The sequence below is a fragment of the Rhinolophus hipposideros genome, assembly GCF_964194185.1.
Source record: "Rhinolophus hipposideros genome assembly, chromosome: 10".
NCBI classification, from domain to species: domain Eukaryota; kingdom Metazoa; phylum Chordata; class Mammalia; order Chiroptera; family Rhinolophidae; genus Rhinolophus; species Rhinolophus hipposideros.
This window is the reverse complement of record NC_138056.1, coordinates 80,836,556-80,856,768: the sequence shown is the minus strand read 5'-3', so window position 1 is coordinate 80,856,768 and position 20,213 is coordinate 80,836,556. Positions and strand designations below refer to the sequence as shown.

The window sequence follows — 20,213 nt, the reverse complement described above, 5'->3', positions numbered from 1 at the left end:
CAGGCAGACTCATGGGCAACCAAGCTTTTGTGCATATAGTGCATTTATAGCATGAGGAAACAGAACACAAGGGAAAGGGCTCATTCTGATCCCTATGATTTCCAGGAGACATTTCCTTGGGTGCTCCTGAGATGAGGATGAAATCACTTGGAGCAGCAGGACCTTAGTTTTGCCTTGTTCCTCACTGCCCCATAACCCTGCGTTTGAAGATCACTATCCCCTTCCTCCCCAGAATGTCTAACTTGACCATACCCACTAATATCACACCAATGCAAATTTATGCAGGGAACTGTGCCCCTTCCATTGCCAGGGGATGCTGAACAGGCTGCATCCAGGCAGGCTGGAGGAGGGAGGCCACCTCCCATCTTCTGGCTCACCGAAGAGAACTGGGCATGGGGCAGACTCATTAGGCTTCGAGTATGCATTCCACGGCCCTGAAACTCTTGGGTGACATTATACCTTTTCTTCGCTGCTGATGTTTCGGGTGGCAGTTCTCCAGGTGATAGAGGGAATAGGGTCTCCTGAGGCTTCACAGGTAAGTGTGACTTGTTCCTCCAGTTCCATGGCAGTCTGGTTCTCTACATAAGTGATTTTGGGTTTTGCTGAAAAGACAAAACATTCCTATAAGTTCATCTGAGTTTTTCTTTTACTTTCCAGGTTTAAATGATATCATGTACCCATACAACAAAGGTTATCTACTTACAAAGTATAAGGCTCTTTTCTGGGTGTTGTATGAGATAAAGGGCTGAACCCCCAAGGAGCTTCCCATGAAGCAGGCACATGACAACATCCTGTATGTTAAGAGCGCTAAGGGCAGTGAGTACAGGGGCCCTGGAACAGAGGGGGAGTCCTCATGACGACACAGCGTGTGGGCTGGGCAACAAGATATTCAGTAGGTGAGACTTTGGCATGGAGATGGAGTCATATAGAAAACTGCTTGAATAAAGAAAGCAAGGAAGCAAGAATGTGTGAAGAGAGGATTGGGAAGAGAATGTTTGTCATGATTTGGGTGTTTGTGTATCAAAGCAGAGGGAGACAATGCTCGACCCAGGCAGAGAAAGTCTTGATTGTCTAGTTAAAGCTTTTGCTTGAATTTTAGCCCATGGTAGGCAGATGGCCACTGACAGTGTTTGATCAGAGGAATGAAATAATTGTTTATATTACAAGAAAGTAAGTCTAGAAAAAATTCAAGATGATTTATCATAGAGAAAACCTTGTGGTGGGAAAACCAATTAGGAAGCCCTGGCAGTGCCCCAGATGTGATGTAACACAATCCTGAATGACGTTGTCTCAGGGGAAACAGAAAGGACAGCTTCAAGAAGATGCTAAAGAAAGGTTTTATGGAAAGTGGAAAGTGAGCAGAGGTCAAGCAGGAATGGCAAGAAACAAAAGAAGGAGCCAATGACTCTGAGATTCTTCATGACTAGAAAAGTCACGTTAGCATTAACTCAAGTAAGGAAAAGAGGCGAGTAACTGGTTGGGGTTGTGGAGTGGGCTCGGAATGGGAAGGAGATGAGTTGAGAGGAGTTCATTTCCCAAATGTTTTGGGTAATGCAAGAAAACACAAGCATTCAAAGCAGAGCTAAATGCTAAAACATTAGAGAAAATTGAATTTTCCCAATTTAAAACAATTATACTCTGAAATTGCTAAATCTTCCATAGAGAAAAGATAACACTGCACGAGTGTAACTTATTTCATTAACAGAGAAAAAGGCCAGGCTAGATAAATAGAAAAAAAATAAATCAGCATTATGCATAAATTTTGAAAGAAATGCATTTCCTTTATATTCAAATTCATACAGTAACCCCAAGTAGGCTAATAAACTACTGACTATATACATGCTCCAAACTGAGGCTCTGGATTCTGCTTTAATAAACACAAAACATTGATAGAGTGGTTCATCTAGAAGAATCTGTCCAGGTTTCATGTACAGATGGTACTTGCACATCTTAATTGACCTCTGCTGTGGGCCCTTGACTTTGGATATCTGGTCTATTCTCTACCTGCCACCATGGGGCCTAATGTCTCCGATGGTTCCATTGCAGTTCTCCCCATAGACCCCACTGTGAGCACAGCTGTCCTAGCATGCCTGCTCTCCTCTTCCAGCATGTCCACACCGGCCTGACCTTCAACCCTGCCACTGAGATTCAGCCTTGTCTATTCTCACCCCAATGTAGGTTCCTGCAACTCCAGAAGGGCTGCGGGGCTCTGCTTCTGTGAACTGAGAGGTTGGATATGACCAGGTGCACCTTCCTTCAGTCCTGTTTGTCATTTGCTGTAACTCGCAAGGGTCCTCAGGGGTTAGCTAAGCAAAGCTACTGCCCACCGGTGAACTTGCCTTAGCCCTCAGCAGACCTTAAGGAAGTGTATACGAGCATAATAAGAAACTGGAGAAAAAAATACTTCTTCAGATGGGCCTGAGGGAGAGGAGCAATGGAAATTTTAAGGTAGATAGGATGCAAATAGTAAAAAGGATGCAATTAATAAAAAGAGCATCTGGCTGACAACCAGAGCAATGCATGCTGGACTGTGTCCCCTTGTTAGGAAAAAATGATGTCAGTTAGGTGCAATTACAGTAGTCTGAATTTAGATAAGCCCCTTACATATTAATTGCCATCCCTTCTCGAAGCCACAGGATTTCTGAGCACTTCTTTACTAGCTAAGATACAGGTTTTTCTGCTCTTCTACCTCACTGCTGCAGACTCTGCTGCTACTGGGAAACCTGCCCCATTTCTCCCCCTAGTGCTGGTAAACCAAAGGAGGTGGAGAGAAAGGGTGGAAGAAAGATGAAGCCCTGGCTAGTTGGCCCTTTCCCATCAGGCCCTTGTATCAATCTCCTAAACCAATGGGGGAGGCCAAAAGTGGCAGAAAGAAAGGAGGTTTAGAACATGAAATGGAGAAGGAAAGGAGTGCGTGCATATGGAGTATCGGGTTATTTCAAAGAGGCTATGTGAACTGTCCTCTAGATATGATGGAAGAGGATTCTCATTCTGAATGAGGGCTACATTAGACATGGACCCTATGAGCCTATGGTTTTCTTACCTGTCTCGGTAGGAGTCTGGCCACCTCTCCTCTGTTTGCTCTACTGGGCTATCTAAGGTATATCATCCCTGCTGTAGTCTTGGGAAAGAAGCTGTGGTAGTGGAGAGTGTGTGTGTGTGTGTGTGTGTGTGTGTGTGTGTGTGTGTGTGTGTGTGTGTGTGTGTGACAGAGAGAGAGAGAGAGAGAGAGAGAGAGAGAGAGAGAGAGAGAGAGAGAGAGAGAGAGAGAGAGATGCAGGAGGGATATGAGGGGACGTGTGGTGAGGGAGGTGGATGGAAAGACAAACCCTGCCTTGCCACAGTTCCTGCAACCTTCTTTTCCTACCTTGTTACTGTGTTCCCTTGACCTTACCCACTCTGTTCACTCTACATGAGCCCTACATGTCTCCTGACTCACTCCCCACACCTCCTTCTTGGGGTAGCCAGAGAGGCTCTCCACTAGAGAGGCCTGAAGAGAAACCAAGATCTGTTCTTGACCAGTTGAGTTAGAATTGAGTGTACTTTCATAGTGAAACCATGTTATCCATGGTGGTAAAGGGAGAGTACGCTAATTTTGGTATTATCAATCATTCCATATATAATTCAGATAGAGTATGTGTTAAATTGGGTTTCATGAAGTACTAACTACCATTGCCAGTTCAAGGAATGGATTTAAAAGCCTGCATTTCAATTCTGGTTCCTTGGGTAGGGCACCTAACCTCTCTGCTGTTTCCTCATGTGTAACATGGGGATAATAATTCAATCGACCTGAGGATTAAAAGAGCTAATTTATGGAAAGCACTTCACATAGAGCTTGGCACACTGTAAGTGCTCACTTTGTGTTTGATATTATTAGTAGTAGTATTTTATGGGACTAATATCTAAAAGAATTTCCGAAGACAAGTGATGACCCATTTCTAGGCTTATCTGTCTGCCACATACATTATGCTTCATTCACATAAAACTAACTGATATTCCCTCATTTATTCAAATACAAAAGCCTATTATAAGTCAAGCACTGTCCTGGGCACTGGAGATACATCTGTGAGTAGAACAGACACAGGTCCCCGTCCACAAGGAGCTCGTATTCAGCCCATGTCCCCTTCCTGCCTCTGCTTGTGCATGTGTGGCCTGAAATGCTCACCCACCCTTCCTCTTCTGGGAAATGCCTGCTGGTGAAATAGCTCATCGTTTGCAAAGACTTCTCTAACTACTGTCATGCAGGACCAGACAGAGATTTTTTCTTATAAAACACTGCATATTGCTATCTTGAAGTCATTATAATATACTGTCATTAAAAATTTCAACGTTGGCAATCTACATTAGCCTGTGGTCCCACAGATGAGAACAGAATGTATGTTATTCATCTTTGTAATCTTGGCAATGGCTGGCACTCAAATGTTGTTGGTGGACACTATTATTATAATTCATATGCTTATATGTTTGCCTTTCTCGTGCATCTCAGGGTCAAAGGGCCATATCTCTGTAGTGGCTCTGCCTAGCAGCAATGGTGCTCAATATACCGGGGGTGCCAAAACAATGTATACACATGACTTGTATTCATCTTTTGTTATTGGCATATATTGAGTATTACAATTTTAATACAGTTTTTTCCTTTCTTAAAATGTGTATACATTGTTTTGGCACCCTCTGTATATTTGTTAAATGAAGGAATAAATTAACAAATGCATCTTTCTCTATAATATGGAAAAACTTACAATCAGAATGACTGGAGAAGACTAGTCAGAATTAGAGAAAAGACTGTCAAAAATGTTTTCTAAGAAGTTCAGCTTTCACTCTCAAGTATATACAGTTAATCTGAACCACACTGACAACTTGTTTCTAAACCCAATAGTTATTAATGAATAAATAGAATTCCTCTGTGACTGGCAAGTCCAATTGCACGTAAACACTTGATCTTCAAAGGTGTGTGTTCATAAACACAGATCAGTTCTCCTAATCAGGTTAGACAAGCAGGTCCCAAACAGGTTCCCAGGCACACATTGTAACCACCTGGAAGCTGCATGCACCCAGCTTCCTCTCTGGCCTCTGTTCTAGCAGCACCATCTACCGTGGATGCGCTTATATCTGTGGTTTTTAAAAAGATGAACAGAGAGAGTCGAGGGCCACTAAGTCAAATATTTTTTCTGCCACAGATTCTTTTTCCAAGGTCAGGTCAAAATATGTTTCAGTTCTAAATGAATGAAGTTTACTGAATTTATAAAGACCAAGCGAGTAGAGAGACATAGGGACACATAGACAACCAGTTGGTCACTCATATTTACCAAGGGCCTATTATGAGTCTGGCGCTGCTTGGAGTGTCAGAAATAAAGCAATGTATGGCAGCCAGCAAGCACTCTGCCATCTTAGAGTCTATACATTTAGTGGAGGCGGGAGACAAACAATCCTCAAAACAAATATGCAAATGAGATCAGGGCTGGTACTGATCGATGAGTGAGTGACAAAGACCGTAAGATTAATGCAAGAGATTAGTGGAAGTGGGTGGGAGTTGTGGTGATACGGGGGCTGCATTAGGCAGGACACGGAAGGGAGAATTCACTGAGAAGGTGGTTGAGTGGAGATCTGAATGATGGATGAGAAGAAGGCGGCTAGAAGCAGATCTGGGGAATGATATTCCAAGCAGAAGAAACATCAAGTGCAATGTCCCTGAGGCAGGGAACAAGCTTGATGTGTCTGAGGGACAGAAAGGAGGCCTGAGAGGTTGAAGAGTTTTAAATGTGGAACAAAGTGGAGGAAAGATGAGGTCAGAAAGGAAGGTGGGCTAGCTCAAGTTTAGTCCTGTGGGCCATGGGGGGTAGTCTGGGTTTTATTCTGGTCACAATAGGAAGCCATGGGAGGATTTTAAACAGAGGAGTGGCACTTAAGGTCATTCTTGCTACTGTGTGTAGGAGGGGTTGAAGGGGACCTATAGCTGGCAGGGAGACCAGCTAGGAGGCTGTCTCATTGGCCAGGAGAGGTGGAGGATGGCTTGGTCTAGGGTATTGATGGTGGAGCTGGCAAGAAAGGCTGCATTTGGGATAGATTCTGAGACAGAATTGACAGGCTCTTGCTGATGGATTGAGAGCATAGGGTAAGAGGAATTGTGGCAGAGCAGTGACCTTGACCCCCACGGTCCTTACCAAAGACTTTGAGGTGAATGGACGCATCCTGCTCTCCAGCCTTGTTCTCGGCAATGCAGACGTACTCAGCCTCATCATTCTTATCCACCTTCCTGATGGTCAGCTCCGAACTGTCGTCGCTGAAGAGGTACTTCTCGTCTTCCTCATTCTCTATCTGTTCTCCATCCCTACAGAGTATAAAAATGCAAAGTACCATGATTTTGACCACAGAGGTAAGATATTTATTTTTAATTCGTTTTCATAAAAATGCAGTCCCAGCCCATGGGAAAGACTCAGTCTTCACAGAAAGTTCAGATACCAAATATATTTCCACGTATACCTTTGATTCTTCCACCCAAACCTCTGATTCTGTCCAAGAGCTGTAAGCTGCAGCCACCAACCTTCCAAAAAGGGTCTCCAAGGCCATGCCCTCTGGCCCACAAACTGAAAAGGAAGGAATCCAATGCCCAAGGCAGGAGAACCATACAGTTCATCGTGCCCCTAGAGTTGATATATTTCTAAGCAGTCCATTCCTGTTCCATTGCAACGCCAACATGGAGCAGGCCCTATGCTGTCCCCTTCTCCACTAGACCCCAATGAAAAGCATGTGTCTTACTTTGTCCAGCTCATGGTGGGCTCTGGGAAGCCTTCGGCATCACACACCAGGGTGACAGACTGGCCAAGGTTGGCGGTGGCATTCACTATGCTCTGCCTGGCCTGGACGGTGGGTGGCACTGAAGGAGAGAAAGACTATCAGGGGAGGTTGTGAAAACTTGGAAGAACCTAGTGGCCTGGAGAAGAGGTACTTCCAGGGTGTCCAGGTCAGAGGGTCACTGCCTGGCGGCAAGAGTCCTGGGCAGCTGTGCAGTTAGTGTAAAGGATCTGAATTCAGGCGTGTACTAAATCATTACTGTAAACTGAAAATAATTCACCCACAACACACATTAGTGTTTTATAACACTATATGATATAGTTTTTCAATAATATAGCTTTAGAAGCTATATTAATAAGTTTTATTCATTTAAAAATGGTATTTAGTTTATAGTAGCCCTTTATCATCCTATATTTTCTCAACCAATGTGTACTCAACTTACAACTACCACAGCTGATGGAAGCTGGTGCTCCAAAGGGTGCTGCTGATACTGGAAAAAATTGAAAACTCCTGCTCCCACTGGTTAAATGGTTAATATCCATTCGAAATACACCAGCTCACCAGAGTGACATTTATCTGACATTGTCATAAACAACCCTGTGCACAAACTGTTTTACTGAAGGAATGAGAGGGGGAGAGTTTGGCAAAAAATATAATCAATACCCAAAACAATTCAACCGTGATTTACTTATTTTCTTAGTACTGACATTATAATTTCCTGTAAACATCCTGTAAATGTCAGATCGATTCCATGGGTGTATTTATTTGACATTGCAAATTAAGATTAATAAGCCCATGGACTATGATCCTGACTATTCTAAGGCCTGAGTTGATTATAATATTTTCTTTGAACATTGAACCAGCGGACTAACTTCGCAATTACGGTAACATCAAGGACAATGAAGGATGATTATTTACAGAGTTATTGGTTCTTACAAAAATATGTAGTTTTCCCAAGGAAATACTAAACTATGTTCCCTGTGACTTCTGTGTTAAGTATATTTAAATAAAGCCCAATCTATTGAAAAAAAAAAGAATTTACTAATAAGCATGAAGAAAGTTTCTAGTGCTTCAAGACAATGAAGGACATGCAAAAACTTCACTAGAAGTCCCCATAGCTGAGGGACACCCAAAAGGAAAGAAAGTACATTAACAACAACAACCACAACAAACCAAACAGAACCAAGCCAGAGGCTACCAGAGGACGGTGTGGGGTTCAACTGAGATAGACGAGTGAATCAGCACTGGATATATTTTATAGATCAAAGAGGAAGTTAAAGAGAATGATTTTGGGGACCACAGCTACAGCACTGGAGAGAGCAGGAAGAACAGATCACCTCACCATTCACAATGACCTGAATGTCCTTGAAGTTGATCTCCCCCCGCGCCAGAATCCTGCCCTCACAGCGGTAAGTGCCTTCATCTGTTTTCTTGATGCTCCGGATCTGCAGGTAGTTGTTGGACAGGACTATGAATCGGACTAGAAGAGACAAGAGGTAGGTTCATCCAACGATCAGTTAGAAACTCTTGTCTGTAGGCAGGTCACTGAGACTTTCCTTTCCCCAGCTTCAGTCTTATGGGGTGGGGCTTTAAGCTGAAGTTAGGAAATGTGTCCCTGGCTCTCACATACAGCCAAGAGCAAATGTATACTGGAAATTTTTCTTTTCTTTTTTTAAATTAAAATATAGCTAAACTACAATATTATATTAGTTTAAGGAGTACATCATAGTTATTTAACACAATACACCTGGCAATATACAGAGTTATTACCACATTATTGATTATATTCCCTATGCTAAAGAAGTGATTACCATAAGTCCAGCAACCATCTGACACTGTACCACGATATCATAATATTATTGACTATATTTCTATGCTGTACATTACATCCCCAAGACTTATTTGTTTTATACCTGGAACTTTGAACTTCTTTTCTTCTTTATCTTTTACCCTCCTTTTTAATTTTTCAATTAGAGTTGATATTCAATATTATTTTGTATTAGTTTCAGGTGTACAGCATAGTTGTTAGACGTTTATATAATTTAGGAAGTGATCCCTCTGACTAGTACTCACCTGGTACTATCCATAGTTATTACCATATTATTGATTATATTCCCTATACTTTACATCCTCATGACTATTTTGTAACTACCAATTTGTATCTTAATTGCTTCACTGCTTTTACCCTGCCCCCAACCCCCTCCTATCTATCACTTCGATAGATCTCGTACCCGTTTGACACCATATATAGTTATTACAGTATTATTGACTATATTCCATATGCTACACCCTACATCCCCATGACTATGGTGTAACAACCAATTTGTACTCCTTAATCCTTTCCTCTTTTTATCTACCCCTAACCCCCTTCCATTTGGCAAACATTAAAATGTTCTCTCTAGCTAGGAGTTGGTTTCCATTTTGTTTGTTTGATTTTGTTCTTTAGATTCTACTTATAAGTGAAATCATATGACATTTGTCTTTTGCTCTCTGACGTATTACACTCAACACAATAACCTCTAGATCCATCCATGTTGTTGAAGATGGCAAGATTTCGTTCTTTTTTTTTGGCTGAGTAATATTCCATTGTATATATGTACTACCTCTTTATTCATTCATCCATTTAGGGACACCCAGGTTGCCTTGATATCTTGGCCATTGTTAATATGCTGCAATGAACATATGGATGAACATGCCTCTCAAAGTAGCATTTGGGTTTGTTCGGATAAATACTCAGAAGTGGGATTACTAGGTCCTTCTTTGTCTCTTGTTATAGTCTGTTTTAAAGTCTATTTTGTCTGGTATAAGTATTGCTACCCCAGATTTTTTGCTTGTTTGTTTATTTCCCTTTTCATAAAATATCTTTTTCCATCCCTTTATTTTCAGTCTGTGTGCCTTCTGATCTAAAGTGAGTCTCTTGTAAGCAGCATATGTAAGGGTCTTGTTTTCTTATCCATTCAGCTCCACTAACTTTTGATTGGAGCATTTAATCCATTTTCATTGAAACTAATTGTTGATAGGTATATAGTTATTGCCATTTTATTATTTGTATTTTTTTTTCTTTTTTCATCTTAAAGAAATCCCTCTAAGATTCCTTGTAATACTGGTTTGGTGGTGATGAACTTCTTTAGCTTTTTCTTGTCTGGGAAGCTCTTTATCTTTGATTATAAATGATAGTCTTGCTGGGTAGAGTAATCTGGGTTGTAGGTCCTTGCTTTTCATCACTTGCTTTTCATTACATTTTGTGCCAATCCCTTCTGGCCTACAAAGTTTCTGTTGAGATATCAGCTGACAGTCTTATGGGAGCTCCCTTGTAGGTAACTGCATTTCTCTTGCTGCTTTTAAGATTCTCTCTTTGCTATTAACCTTTGGTATTTTAATTATGAAGTACCTTGGTGTTGGCCTGCTTGGGTTCACCTTGTTTGGGACTCTCTGTGCTTCCTGAGTTTGTATATCTATTTTCCTCGCCAGGTTAGGAAAGTTTTTTGTCGTTAATTCTTCAAATGAATTTTCAATTCCTTGCTCTCTCTTCTCCTTCTGGTACCTGTATAATGCAAATGTTGGTATACGCTTGATGTTCTCCTAGAGACCCCCTTAAACTATGCTCATTTTTTGGACTTTTTTCTTTTTGCTGTTCTGATTGGGTGTTTTCTGCTATCTTATCTTCTAAATCACTGATTTGATCCTCCGCTTCATCTAAGCTACTGTTGATTCCCTGTAATGTATTCTTCATTTCTGTTAGTGTATTCTTCATTTTTGATTGGTTCTTTTTTATATTTTATATCTCAATTTTATGTTTCCTATCTCTTTGTTGAAGTTCTCCCTAAGATCATTGAGCATCCTTATAACCAGTGTTTGAAACTCTGAGTCTGGTAGATTACTTTTCTCCATTTTGTTTAGTTTTTTTTCTGGAGCTTTGTTGTATTCTTTTATTTGGGACATGTTTCTTTGCCTCCCCATTTTGGCTGCCTCCCTGTGTTTGTTTCCATGTATTAGGTAGAGCTGCTATGTCTTCTGGTCTTAGTGTAGTGGCTGTATCTTGTAAGTGTGCTGTGGGGCTCAGTGGCACAATCACCTGGTCACTTGAGCCTCCAGGTGTGTCTCTTGTGTGGGTTGTGTGTGCCCTCCTATCATATTGCCCCGAAAATAAGACCTAGTCAAACAATCAGCTCTAATGCATCTTTTGGAGCAAAAATTAATATAAGACCCAGTCTTATTTTACTATAAGACAGGGTCTTATATATTATAATATATGATATGATATGGTATGATATGATATGATATGATGTAATATAATACTGGGTCTTATATTAAGTTTTGCTCCAGAAAACGTATTAGAGCTGATTGTTCGGCTAGGTCTTATTTTTGGGGAAACACGGTATTGTAGTTGAACCTTGGTTGCTATTTGCACATCAATGGGAAGGACTGACCCTCCGGATATTGGTTGTGAGGAATGGGCTTGACTACAGTGGAATTGCTGTGGTGCAGGGGCTGACCCTATAGAGCAGGATCTGCCTCAGCAGGACTCTGGGGACTTCCCAATCCGCCCCTTGGGTGTGTCATACTTGGAGGTAGCTGGGTAATGCTCCAGCTTGTTTGGAGGATGGCCACTGGGAGCACCAGTCCTAGGCCCACCTGGGAGGGGACCCGCTGTAGGTCAAGTTCAGCTGCAGCCTGTGCTCCAATTGGGGCAGATGGCCATGGCCCTTGCCATGTGTGGAAGTGCCTTGAAAGGCCAAGCCGTGAACCAAGACTGGCTGCCATTACTGCCAGGCTTAGGGCTGCTCAGCCAGAGGTACAGGGCACACACAAGACAGATGCTGCTTGTCTGCATTCCTCGAACCTTTGAGAGACCCTAGGAAAGTCTGCAGCATGAGCCAAGACAGGCATTTTGTATGCTAAAGCCACTGGAAGAAACTTGGGTGGGGGGCAGGGTCTCAAATCACCAGGGAGTAGCAAACGAACAGCATTCGCCAACTCAATGGAGACTCAGACATGACAGCTGAGAAGGAGAAGGGCTCAACAGAGAAAAAATGGTCTCTGCCACCTCCTTCCTCCAGGAGAAAGCTGCCCCTCTAGCCCCATCCCAAGCTAGACAACTCAGTTACTCCCATATGTCCCTGCTGTCTCTCCATCTTCTTCCCCAGCACTGGAGCTCAGAGCCAGTGATTCTGTTGGTGGGTCAGTTCTTGCACGATCCTTTTAAGAGGAGCGCCTGTGAGTGCAGCTGCCCTCTGTCTCACTCAGTCATAGCCTCTACTGGTTTCCACAACCAGAAATTATAGGGACTTCTCTCCCCAGCACTGGAATCCTGGGCTGGGAAGGGGCTGGGATCCCTTGCTCCTCTGCGGGGACCTCCACATCCATATTATCCCTCCCGATTTTTGATAGTGACACCATCAAAAATTGGGTGTGGGACCAGGTCCTATTACCAGTCTCGAGGTGGCTTCTTCTGCATGTCCTTAGTTGTAGGGCTTCGGTTCAGCAAGATTTGGGGCAATTCTCAATGATGGTTGTTTTGTAGTTTAGTTGTAATTTTGATGCGGTCACGAGCGAAGGTAAGCACAGTGTTTACCTACTCTAATATCTTGACTGGAAATTAAAATTTGTCTTTTTCTTTGGAGGGAAAGTCAAGAGCCTGAATATACAAGCTACAGACATACATCTATTCAGGACCTGGAAACTGCATGTGGTTCTGAGACACTGGAATCTGAGTTTGGGTTGGAATACCTCAGATGCTGGTAGAGGTGGAAACCCTAGGGGATTTTGTGTCTCAGGGGAAAAGGCAGCTGCAAGGGAATTTAGGTCTCACCATCTTTTTTCAGGATGACATCACGACCTTTGTGTTTCCAGATGATGGTTGGGGGGAGGGAGCTGACGACATCACACACAATCACGGCATCTTCCCCCTCTCTGAACTCCTGAGGGGTTGGTGCATTCTTAAACATGAGCTTCTCTGGAAAATGAGCAAGAGAAGAGTCAGGGAAAACAGTTGCTTCTCCCACAATGATCCCTTTTCACTGGACCCATATTGCCTGGATTCGAGTTGCAGGCAACTCTCAATCCATATATACAGTGGTACAAGAAATGGTCCTACCCAGTTCTTGGCGAAAGATGTCAGATGGAGCGGCTGGCGCAGTAGGGGAATATATCATCAAAGTTTGGAAATCAACATCTATTCACTGAGTGCTAAATTTTCACACTTTGTACAGAAAAGGGTCTATGGAGGGAAAGGAGTATCTTCACCAAGTGTCCCTTGCCACGTGGGATGGTGCCATTGAGACACAATGCAGAGGTAGGATGAATTGGTAGAACACCTATTCTACAATAAAGAATAGGAGTCATCAATCCTTTCTCTGTCTCCCACTCTGTCTGGCACCCCAACCCCAACTTTCCTACACATAGAGAATTGTGAAGAACAGTACGGAAGAAAAGCAGGCTAATGGCAGTAAATACTGTGACGATCAAAACCATTCCATTAGTTGTCACACACCATTACACTGGTCAATGGGACAGATGCATGATAACAAGGTAATGTGATACCACCTCAAGACCAGGTTTTAGTGGCAATGGGAATTGCTTGCTCTGAGTGGCACAGACTGTTCAAATAATAATCCCCCACACCCCACTGTGCCTTTGGACTCCATTACCAGCAGGGGAGAGTGAAGCAAGAGGGGAAAATCTGAATTGTACAATAGTTAGTTAACACATGGGGAAGAAATAGGGGAACCCAAAATAGACCTCTGGGAACTATGTAATTTGAATTTAGAGAATGGAGGTCAGTGGGACATAGCTGTGACCAGCATGAACCCAGGCTGTGAGTTCTGAGTTGGCCAAGAATCATTTAAGAGCATATTGGAGCTCTTAGCTCAATTTAGAAAATACTCAGGGTGACGAAAGGAGGAAAGGGGTCCTGCCAAGCCATCAATTGGTCCTTTACTGCCATCCCCCTCTGTCTGTTGCTCATGTGTCTTCCTGGCAAAAGAAGAGGACAAGGATATAGAAGGAGAAGGAGGAGGAGGCTCTTACGAAAGATTTTCACGTTGACCGTGGCCTCTGACTCACTGCCATCCTCGCCAGTGACCACACACTTGTAAATGCCAGCGTCATCAATGTTGGCATTGTAGATGGTGAGGGTGGAAGAAGAGTCATCATTCCATACCACTGAGATCCGCTGCTGGTTCGGGGTGAGCTTTTCTCCGTTGGGGGAGAACCAGGAGATGTCTTTGTCTTTGGCATCTCCTGCCACTAAAGGGGAAGAGATTATTTTCAAACCACAGAAGTTGAAAAGACAAAATCCCCTCCAGGGTGACAGTGGGTACTCAGGAAGAGCTACTGAACAACAGATCACCAGGCTTGATGATCAGAGAGGAATGACCACTTACATTAGAATGTAAGTGGTCACATAGAATGCTTCTGTATTTAATTGTTACATACATAACACCACTTACAGTATTCGGGAAGAACTCAACAATCCCTTGCGTCAGTATTTCTCATAGTGGTCCTATCCTTAATGAGCAAAGGGAAGAGATATTTGCTGAGGACCTACTGTGTGCCAAGTACTCAGGAGGCTACTGGGGGAAGGAGCTTACAATCTAGTCTCACAGAATGGGGACGGGGACAGGGAGTTAGTATATCTAGGGTTTGAGCTCAAGGGCCTAGCTGGTTCGAGCCAACTGATCAGCTTGTTTTCCAAGGGCTTAGATTATGGTCTCCAGAGCAGAAGATGAGACACCAGCTAGTCCAGGAGTGCAGACTCCAACCACTTTTATTCTAGCATCTGCCTGCACCAACTGGCATGACTGTCATTTCAGCACCCCCTGCCTCAGATAGACAAATTCATCTCCATAATTGCTGTGAAGAAGATAGAATCACCCATGCTTCCTTTCCCCAGGCACCTTGGAGGGGCAGACGCTGCTGCTGAGCTGTCAGAGACACTGAACTGGAGTAAGGGCTCTTGGACCTGGGGATGTGGCTTTGCCCTGCCTCTCTGCACAGTGCCCTGCCCAGACCCACACCACCCAGCCCTGCACAGATGCTTAGTGTGGAAATGAAGCAGTCTTCCTTTCAGGGCCCATCATGTTTTCAATAAATATCGCTATTTGCAAGATGTGCTGTGGGCACCATGGCTGCATCTCCAGATCATCTAAATTGCTGTAATGAAGGCAAAGCTGGAGTGACCACATCTGGCGGCCACAAGCCACCTCATCCAATGCAAATCATGATAGCATTTCAAGACCCCCCTGCTAAAAGCTGGTTTCTAAATGTCACAGTTTACATCTAGCTCAGCTCTTTCCTGGTTCTCCCATGTGCCAAATCTCAGTCATATTACATATAGAAACATCCAAAGCCTAAAATGAAGACTTTTCCTCCACAGGACATCATTATCTGAGCTGTGGAAATAAAGCATAATTTCTAAAGGAAAACCAAGGACACCAGGTCTGATAAATCCTAGAGCTCTTGTGGGGACAACGGACCCGATACTGGTATTCACAACAGACCTGGAAACCTAGGACACATGTCCTCACAGCAAAAGAGATGCCAGTACTCAATTTTCGTGCAGGCAAGTTTTAGATCTTTGATTTTCCTGTTCTGGGGGATTCTGAGAAATAAGCCTTATACTGACCCACTGAAGCATCATTTCTGTTCTCCGTTGTCATTTACAGAACTCTGGATGTGTACAGAGTAGGGGACCTGGGTGATTCACGCTTCTGGGAATTTTGTTGACTTTCCTAAGGCAATCCCTGGAGCTCCTCACCATGGAGCAGAAGTCCAGATGACACATTTCACCGTGTCAGGGCCGCCCTTTGAGGGAAAGGAAGAGGGCCTGAGAACTTCCCTGGCTCTCAAGTCACACTGTTGATACTGCAGCAAAGCACTGCCAAGAATTCTAGGTGCAGTGCGATCAGCCCAGCACACAGCCCACTCACTGGCTACTGCTCTGCTGGGAGGGTGTCCTGAAAGGCACCGGGGCCCGGGGCACTTGCCTTGGCATAGGAAGAACTTGGACTCTCCAACGCTGATTTCCCCTTGACTGGGAACAATATCCACTTGCAGAGAAACTGAAAAAGACAAAGTCTAGTTTAAGTACACATTCGAAATTTTGTGAACAAAACCCAGAGCATCCATCCAAAATCAGGGTCTCCTGCTCACTTTAAGAAAGAGTGAAGGGAAGCAGTTTGTTTGGGTTTTAAGATATTGTTACCACAAACGAATCCACAGGTCCCCGCACTGACGCAGGGAGTGGACACAGTCCAGACCACTACCTGTGGAACTGCTGTCCTCTACCAGATAGTGCAATGTCCTCTGGGAGGTTTGGGGTGACCTCTGCCCTAAATGTTCTGACCCCTTGAGAAAGCTATGGCCCTGCTCCAATCAGCAGCACTTCCGAGATGCACAGAAATTAGCAGCGCAGGTAGTTACTTCTGGAAATCAACCTGAAGTGTCTTCGCAGCTGTTAAGAGGGAAGCCCGCCACTCTGGAACTGCACAGGCGTCTCCTGCCAATCTGCCATATCACCGTGCTTCATAACTACAGAGAAGGATTCAAAGAGATGGTCCAGATGGATTTTGAAGCAGGGGATTCCTAATGTTCACCTTCCCTGATGACTGTAGGACCAATATACCTCTTTCCATAACAGGAGCCAGCATCATCACCCCTGTTAGTCAGACACTTCTGAAATGCTCTAATGAATCCATGCCCTACAGAATTCCCCAGGTCCCTTGGCTACTTGTACTGAATTTTTATTTGAATACCCACCTGCTCTGTCATTCCACTCCACAGATAAGACAAACTACATTGCTCTGGATCTCACAGATTCCTGTATGCACTCAGTTCCTTGTTTGTCTGCTCAGAACAGATAACGGTTCCTCATGAAAATACAATTTTAGGGTAGAAAAAAATGCTTTTATTCATTTGGATTCAACTTCCTTCTGCCTCTCCTCCTCTTAGGTAAAGTAAATCTGAAGGCTAATGGCTAATGGATGTTTGGTTCAATGCATGTAGCTTCATAAGGCCAGTACGAAGGAGGGGCCTGGACAAAACAGCCCGGTAATAGACTCAGTGAGCCCTTCCTTATAACAGCCATTTTCTCTTCACAGTAGAACAGAGGGAATGCTGGTTGCCATGGTGACTGACTTGCAGGCTGAGCTGCTGCAGGTCTCAGTCTGTGCTCATTTGATGAAGGGACCACAGTTGTCCTCAGCAGAACAGAGGGATCAAAAGGCCTGCACGTGGTTGGGAAGGGGGAGCGTTGGGACACTTCAGCTATTGCGAGGGAGGGGGGCACAGCCGTCCTAACTGTCCTACCAACAGACAAAGCACATCATAGAAAAACCCAGCAGAGGCTGCAGAGAGAAAGAGATGGCTTGGGAAAGACAGGAAAAGAGAAGCAGCCAGGGTAGGGGTAGGAATCCAGCACAGATCCAGGCCAGGAGAGGAAGCTGAACACTCCATGATGAGAATGAGAGGAAGAAACTCATAGATTTCCAAATGCTCGTTTGGGAGAAACAGTATAGTAGCTGAGGGGCACTTGGTCTCTCCCTCACTTTGGTTAGCTGCTGATTACGCATTTGAGGCCAAAGACTGAATTCTTCCTGAGATCAATGGAAAGTCTCCCTGTACCTTGTATGTGTTTCGTCCATAGCACCCAGAGCTGCAGTGGAATACAATACTGGACAAGAGCCACTTCACCCATGGCACAGATGTGACTGGCTGTGGCTGCTTCTTTCATCACTCTCCTCATGATGGAGCTAGGTACCACTCAATTCTACACTGAGGGAGCTGGAAGCAGTCTCAGCCATCACCATGTCCCACCTCTTTTTCTGGATGAGAAAAGGGAGGTAAAGTGATTTCCCTATGGTCACTTCTAGTTGGGGCCTAGGGTGGTCCCAGAGCCCAGGTCACCTGGCTTCCAGGTAAATGTTCTTTCCATTATACAATGCTGCCTCTGCAAGTAGAGAATAAAATGTTTTCACTCCGTTTAACAAACAATCTGGCCAACCAGAGAAGCAATCTTAGACTCACCATCCCCTAACAGACAAGAGTGGCCCAGAGCTGATAGGGCCCACAGTATTTTGGGGATCCTGGGGCCTTACAGAGAGGGCTACAGTGCCATCCATCTTAAGGCCAACCAGGACCTTTTCTATCTCTTTCTGTGGCTCAAATTCCAAGCAACAATGGGCTTGTGAAGCCCAGAAGCTGCGCTTAGGGCACCGGTCACCTTTCTGGAGTTGACTGGGGCATTCTTTAGAGAAGTAGAGGCCTAGCTCTGCCTGCGAAGTTCACAGGCCATATGCTGAACATTAGAAGCAGCTTCAACATCTGGATCCTGTTACTCTCACTGAGCCCTTACTGCTTTGAGAAGGATATTCTTATTCCAAGTGAAAACACAGCCTTCATTTTCTCAGCTCTTTTCAAACAGAACATGACTCTCAAGGGGCAGGAGAACACAGCAAGGCTGAAGAATTTTCATACCCAACTGTGGCCAGTATCTACCTCTGGGCTGTGGAGAGAAATGAGAATTTCAAAGGAATTCCCACTTAACCAGATCCCGTGCGCACACTGACCATCACCAACCTTTTATAAAGAAGAGATATCCATTGAGAATCCTGACCTTTTGCACATATGGAAAAGATAGTGAGATTCCTCCTTCAAACAGTAGAGTCAAAGCTGGGCCAGAGGAACCCCAGATGCCTGGATGTTTTCCACTGTAGCACAATGGCTGGTTCCTCTTCCGCAAATGTTAAACCTCGAATTATTAGGTTTAATAATAGTAAGTGGAACTCCTGCTTAAGCTCCAAACTTTTTCCCTCCACTTCCTGGTACCCTTTTCTTTCTTACTCTATTAGTCCTTTTACTGTTTCCAATAAAAATTCTTACCTCAACTTGCACCTTCCTCCAGTTGCAAAAGTAGGTGAGATTTCCTAACCAGGCATAACTCATACAAATAAAGAAACTTACGAAACCATTTCTCCCAGAAAAATATTTCATCTCCTGCTTTGCATAAACACTCTTCCTAAACACTGTATTATATGTACTTCATCATAGATGTATCTAAAAATACCTCTTCTAAATATAGATGTTTGGACCTGGGTAGGACCCTGAGCAGGGCCGAGAACCCCTCCATTCCGTGTGTTCACTGTCCTTCAACAAGGACTCATCCTCCAACGCCCTCTTGCAGCCACTTCACACTTTCCAGTTTATAAGACACTTCCTTATTAATCTGATGCTCACGATATTTCTGAGATATAAAAAGGCCAATATTGTCCCTATTCTACAAAAGAGGAAATTAAAGTTCAGAGAAATGAAATAACTTGCCCAGGGTAACCCAGCTAATGACTAGTAAAGTCAAGATTAAAAGTCATTTGATTCTAAGGCGTTAGCTCTTCTTCTACACTCCACAGCTGCCACTACTTTCTGTTGGCTTCCCAACAGGCTTGTTATTACCTATTAGTTACCATTTGCTCTCTTTCCAAATTATGGGCTAGAAAGAGCAGAGTGTACAGACATCTTATAATCAAGTTGCTGCCATCATTTCTACCCTGCTTAACTATAACGGGCCTCTTTGTTCATCAATAATCATACTCGTAGCATTATAGTTCCCATTTTACAGGTGGGGAAGTGGAGGCTCAGAGCCAAAATTATAGTAACAAGGTTGAACAGAGACCAAAGGCCCAGCCATTTCCCCCATATTATTTTATCCCTTGTAAACAGACAGAAAAATGTTTATCTTGAGAATGGAATGATTCCCCTTTTCCTTGTCTCATTTAGAAGTAAAATAACCCTGTGGGAAATTTATATGTTTTAAAATGTTTTTTGTTTAAACGTCTTTGAAAAAAAATAGATGCTATATTCTGAAAGATATGCTAACTTGTGTACTAGCAAATAGCTTCAGGTGTAGCTAGAAGTTTTGTAACTCCCAAAACCCTAGCAGAAGCAAGCTATAAAGTTTTAGTTGCTAAAGAAATGGGAATTAACATTTCAGTTCATAAAAGATGCTAAGAATGGGTGGGAATCTTTCGAAGGCAAAGCAACAGAGAAAAATTATTTTGATTTCAAAAAGTAGTTTATAGATTTCACTTGAATCAGTAACTTCTTGCAGCAGTTTAATTTTACTGGTGTTCTTTTTAGATTCTAATGTGGCTGAGGAGGTAGGAACTGAGAGCAGAAAGTGAAGCCAGGTCTGTCTCATGGCTAACTGAAAATACTTTCTTGTTAAACGGTTAGAAAGACACTGTTTCTAAGGAAGACAGCAGATGTGCAGCAGGCCCAGGGCCAAGACAGACCTGCCCGAGGAAGATGCCCTGGTCATCAGTTGAAGAGATGGGTGAACTACAGAGGATTAATCTGATTGGTGACTGTGCATCAGATGAGGGAATTTTCTAGAACCTATTTATTAACGGCTAAGGATTTTTGGAAAA

The 20,213-nt window shown here is 43.5% G+C and overlaps 1 protein-coding gene across 5 annotated transcripts in view; it reads right to left on the bottom strand.

Annotated features, from left to right (window-relative positions):
• Positions 1-15,851, bottom strand: part of NCAM1 (neural cell adhesion molecule 1) — a 67,940-nt gene extending 52,089 nt beyond the window's left edge. For all 5 annotated transcript variants that reach the window (XM_081061919.1, XM_081061921.1, XM_081061920.1 and 2 more), the window contains exons 1-7: positions 15,780-15,851; positions 13,822-14,040; positions 12,605-12,748; positions 8,135-8,272; positions 6,757-6,874; positions 6,162-6,328; positions 460-602 (exon numbers count right to left, since the gene is read on the bottom strand). In XM_081061919.1, the coding sequence (XP_080918045.1) occupies positions 460-602; positions 6,162-6,328; positions 6,757-6,874; positions 8,135-8,272; positions 12,605-12,740 (702 nt within the window). In that variant the 5' untranslated portion in view covers positions 12,741-12,748; positions 13,822-14,040; positions 15,780-15,851. The remainder of the gene's footprint in view (positions 1-459; positions 603-6,161; positions 6,329-6,756; positions 6,875-8,134; positions 8,273-12,604; positions 12,749-13,821; positions 14,041-15,779) is intronic.
• Between the last annotated feature and the right edge of the window lie 4,362 nt (positions 15,852-20,213).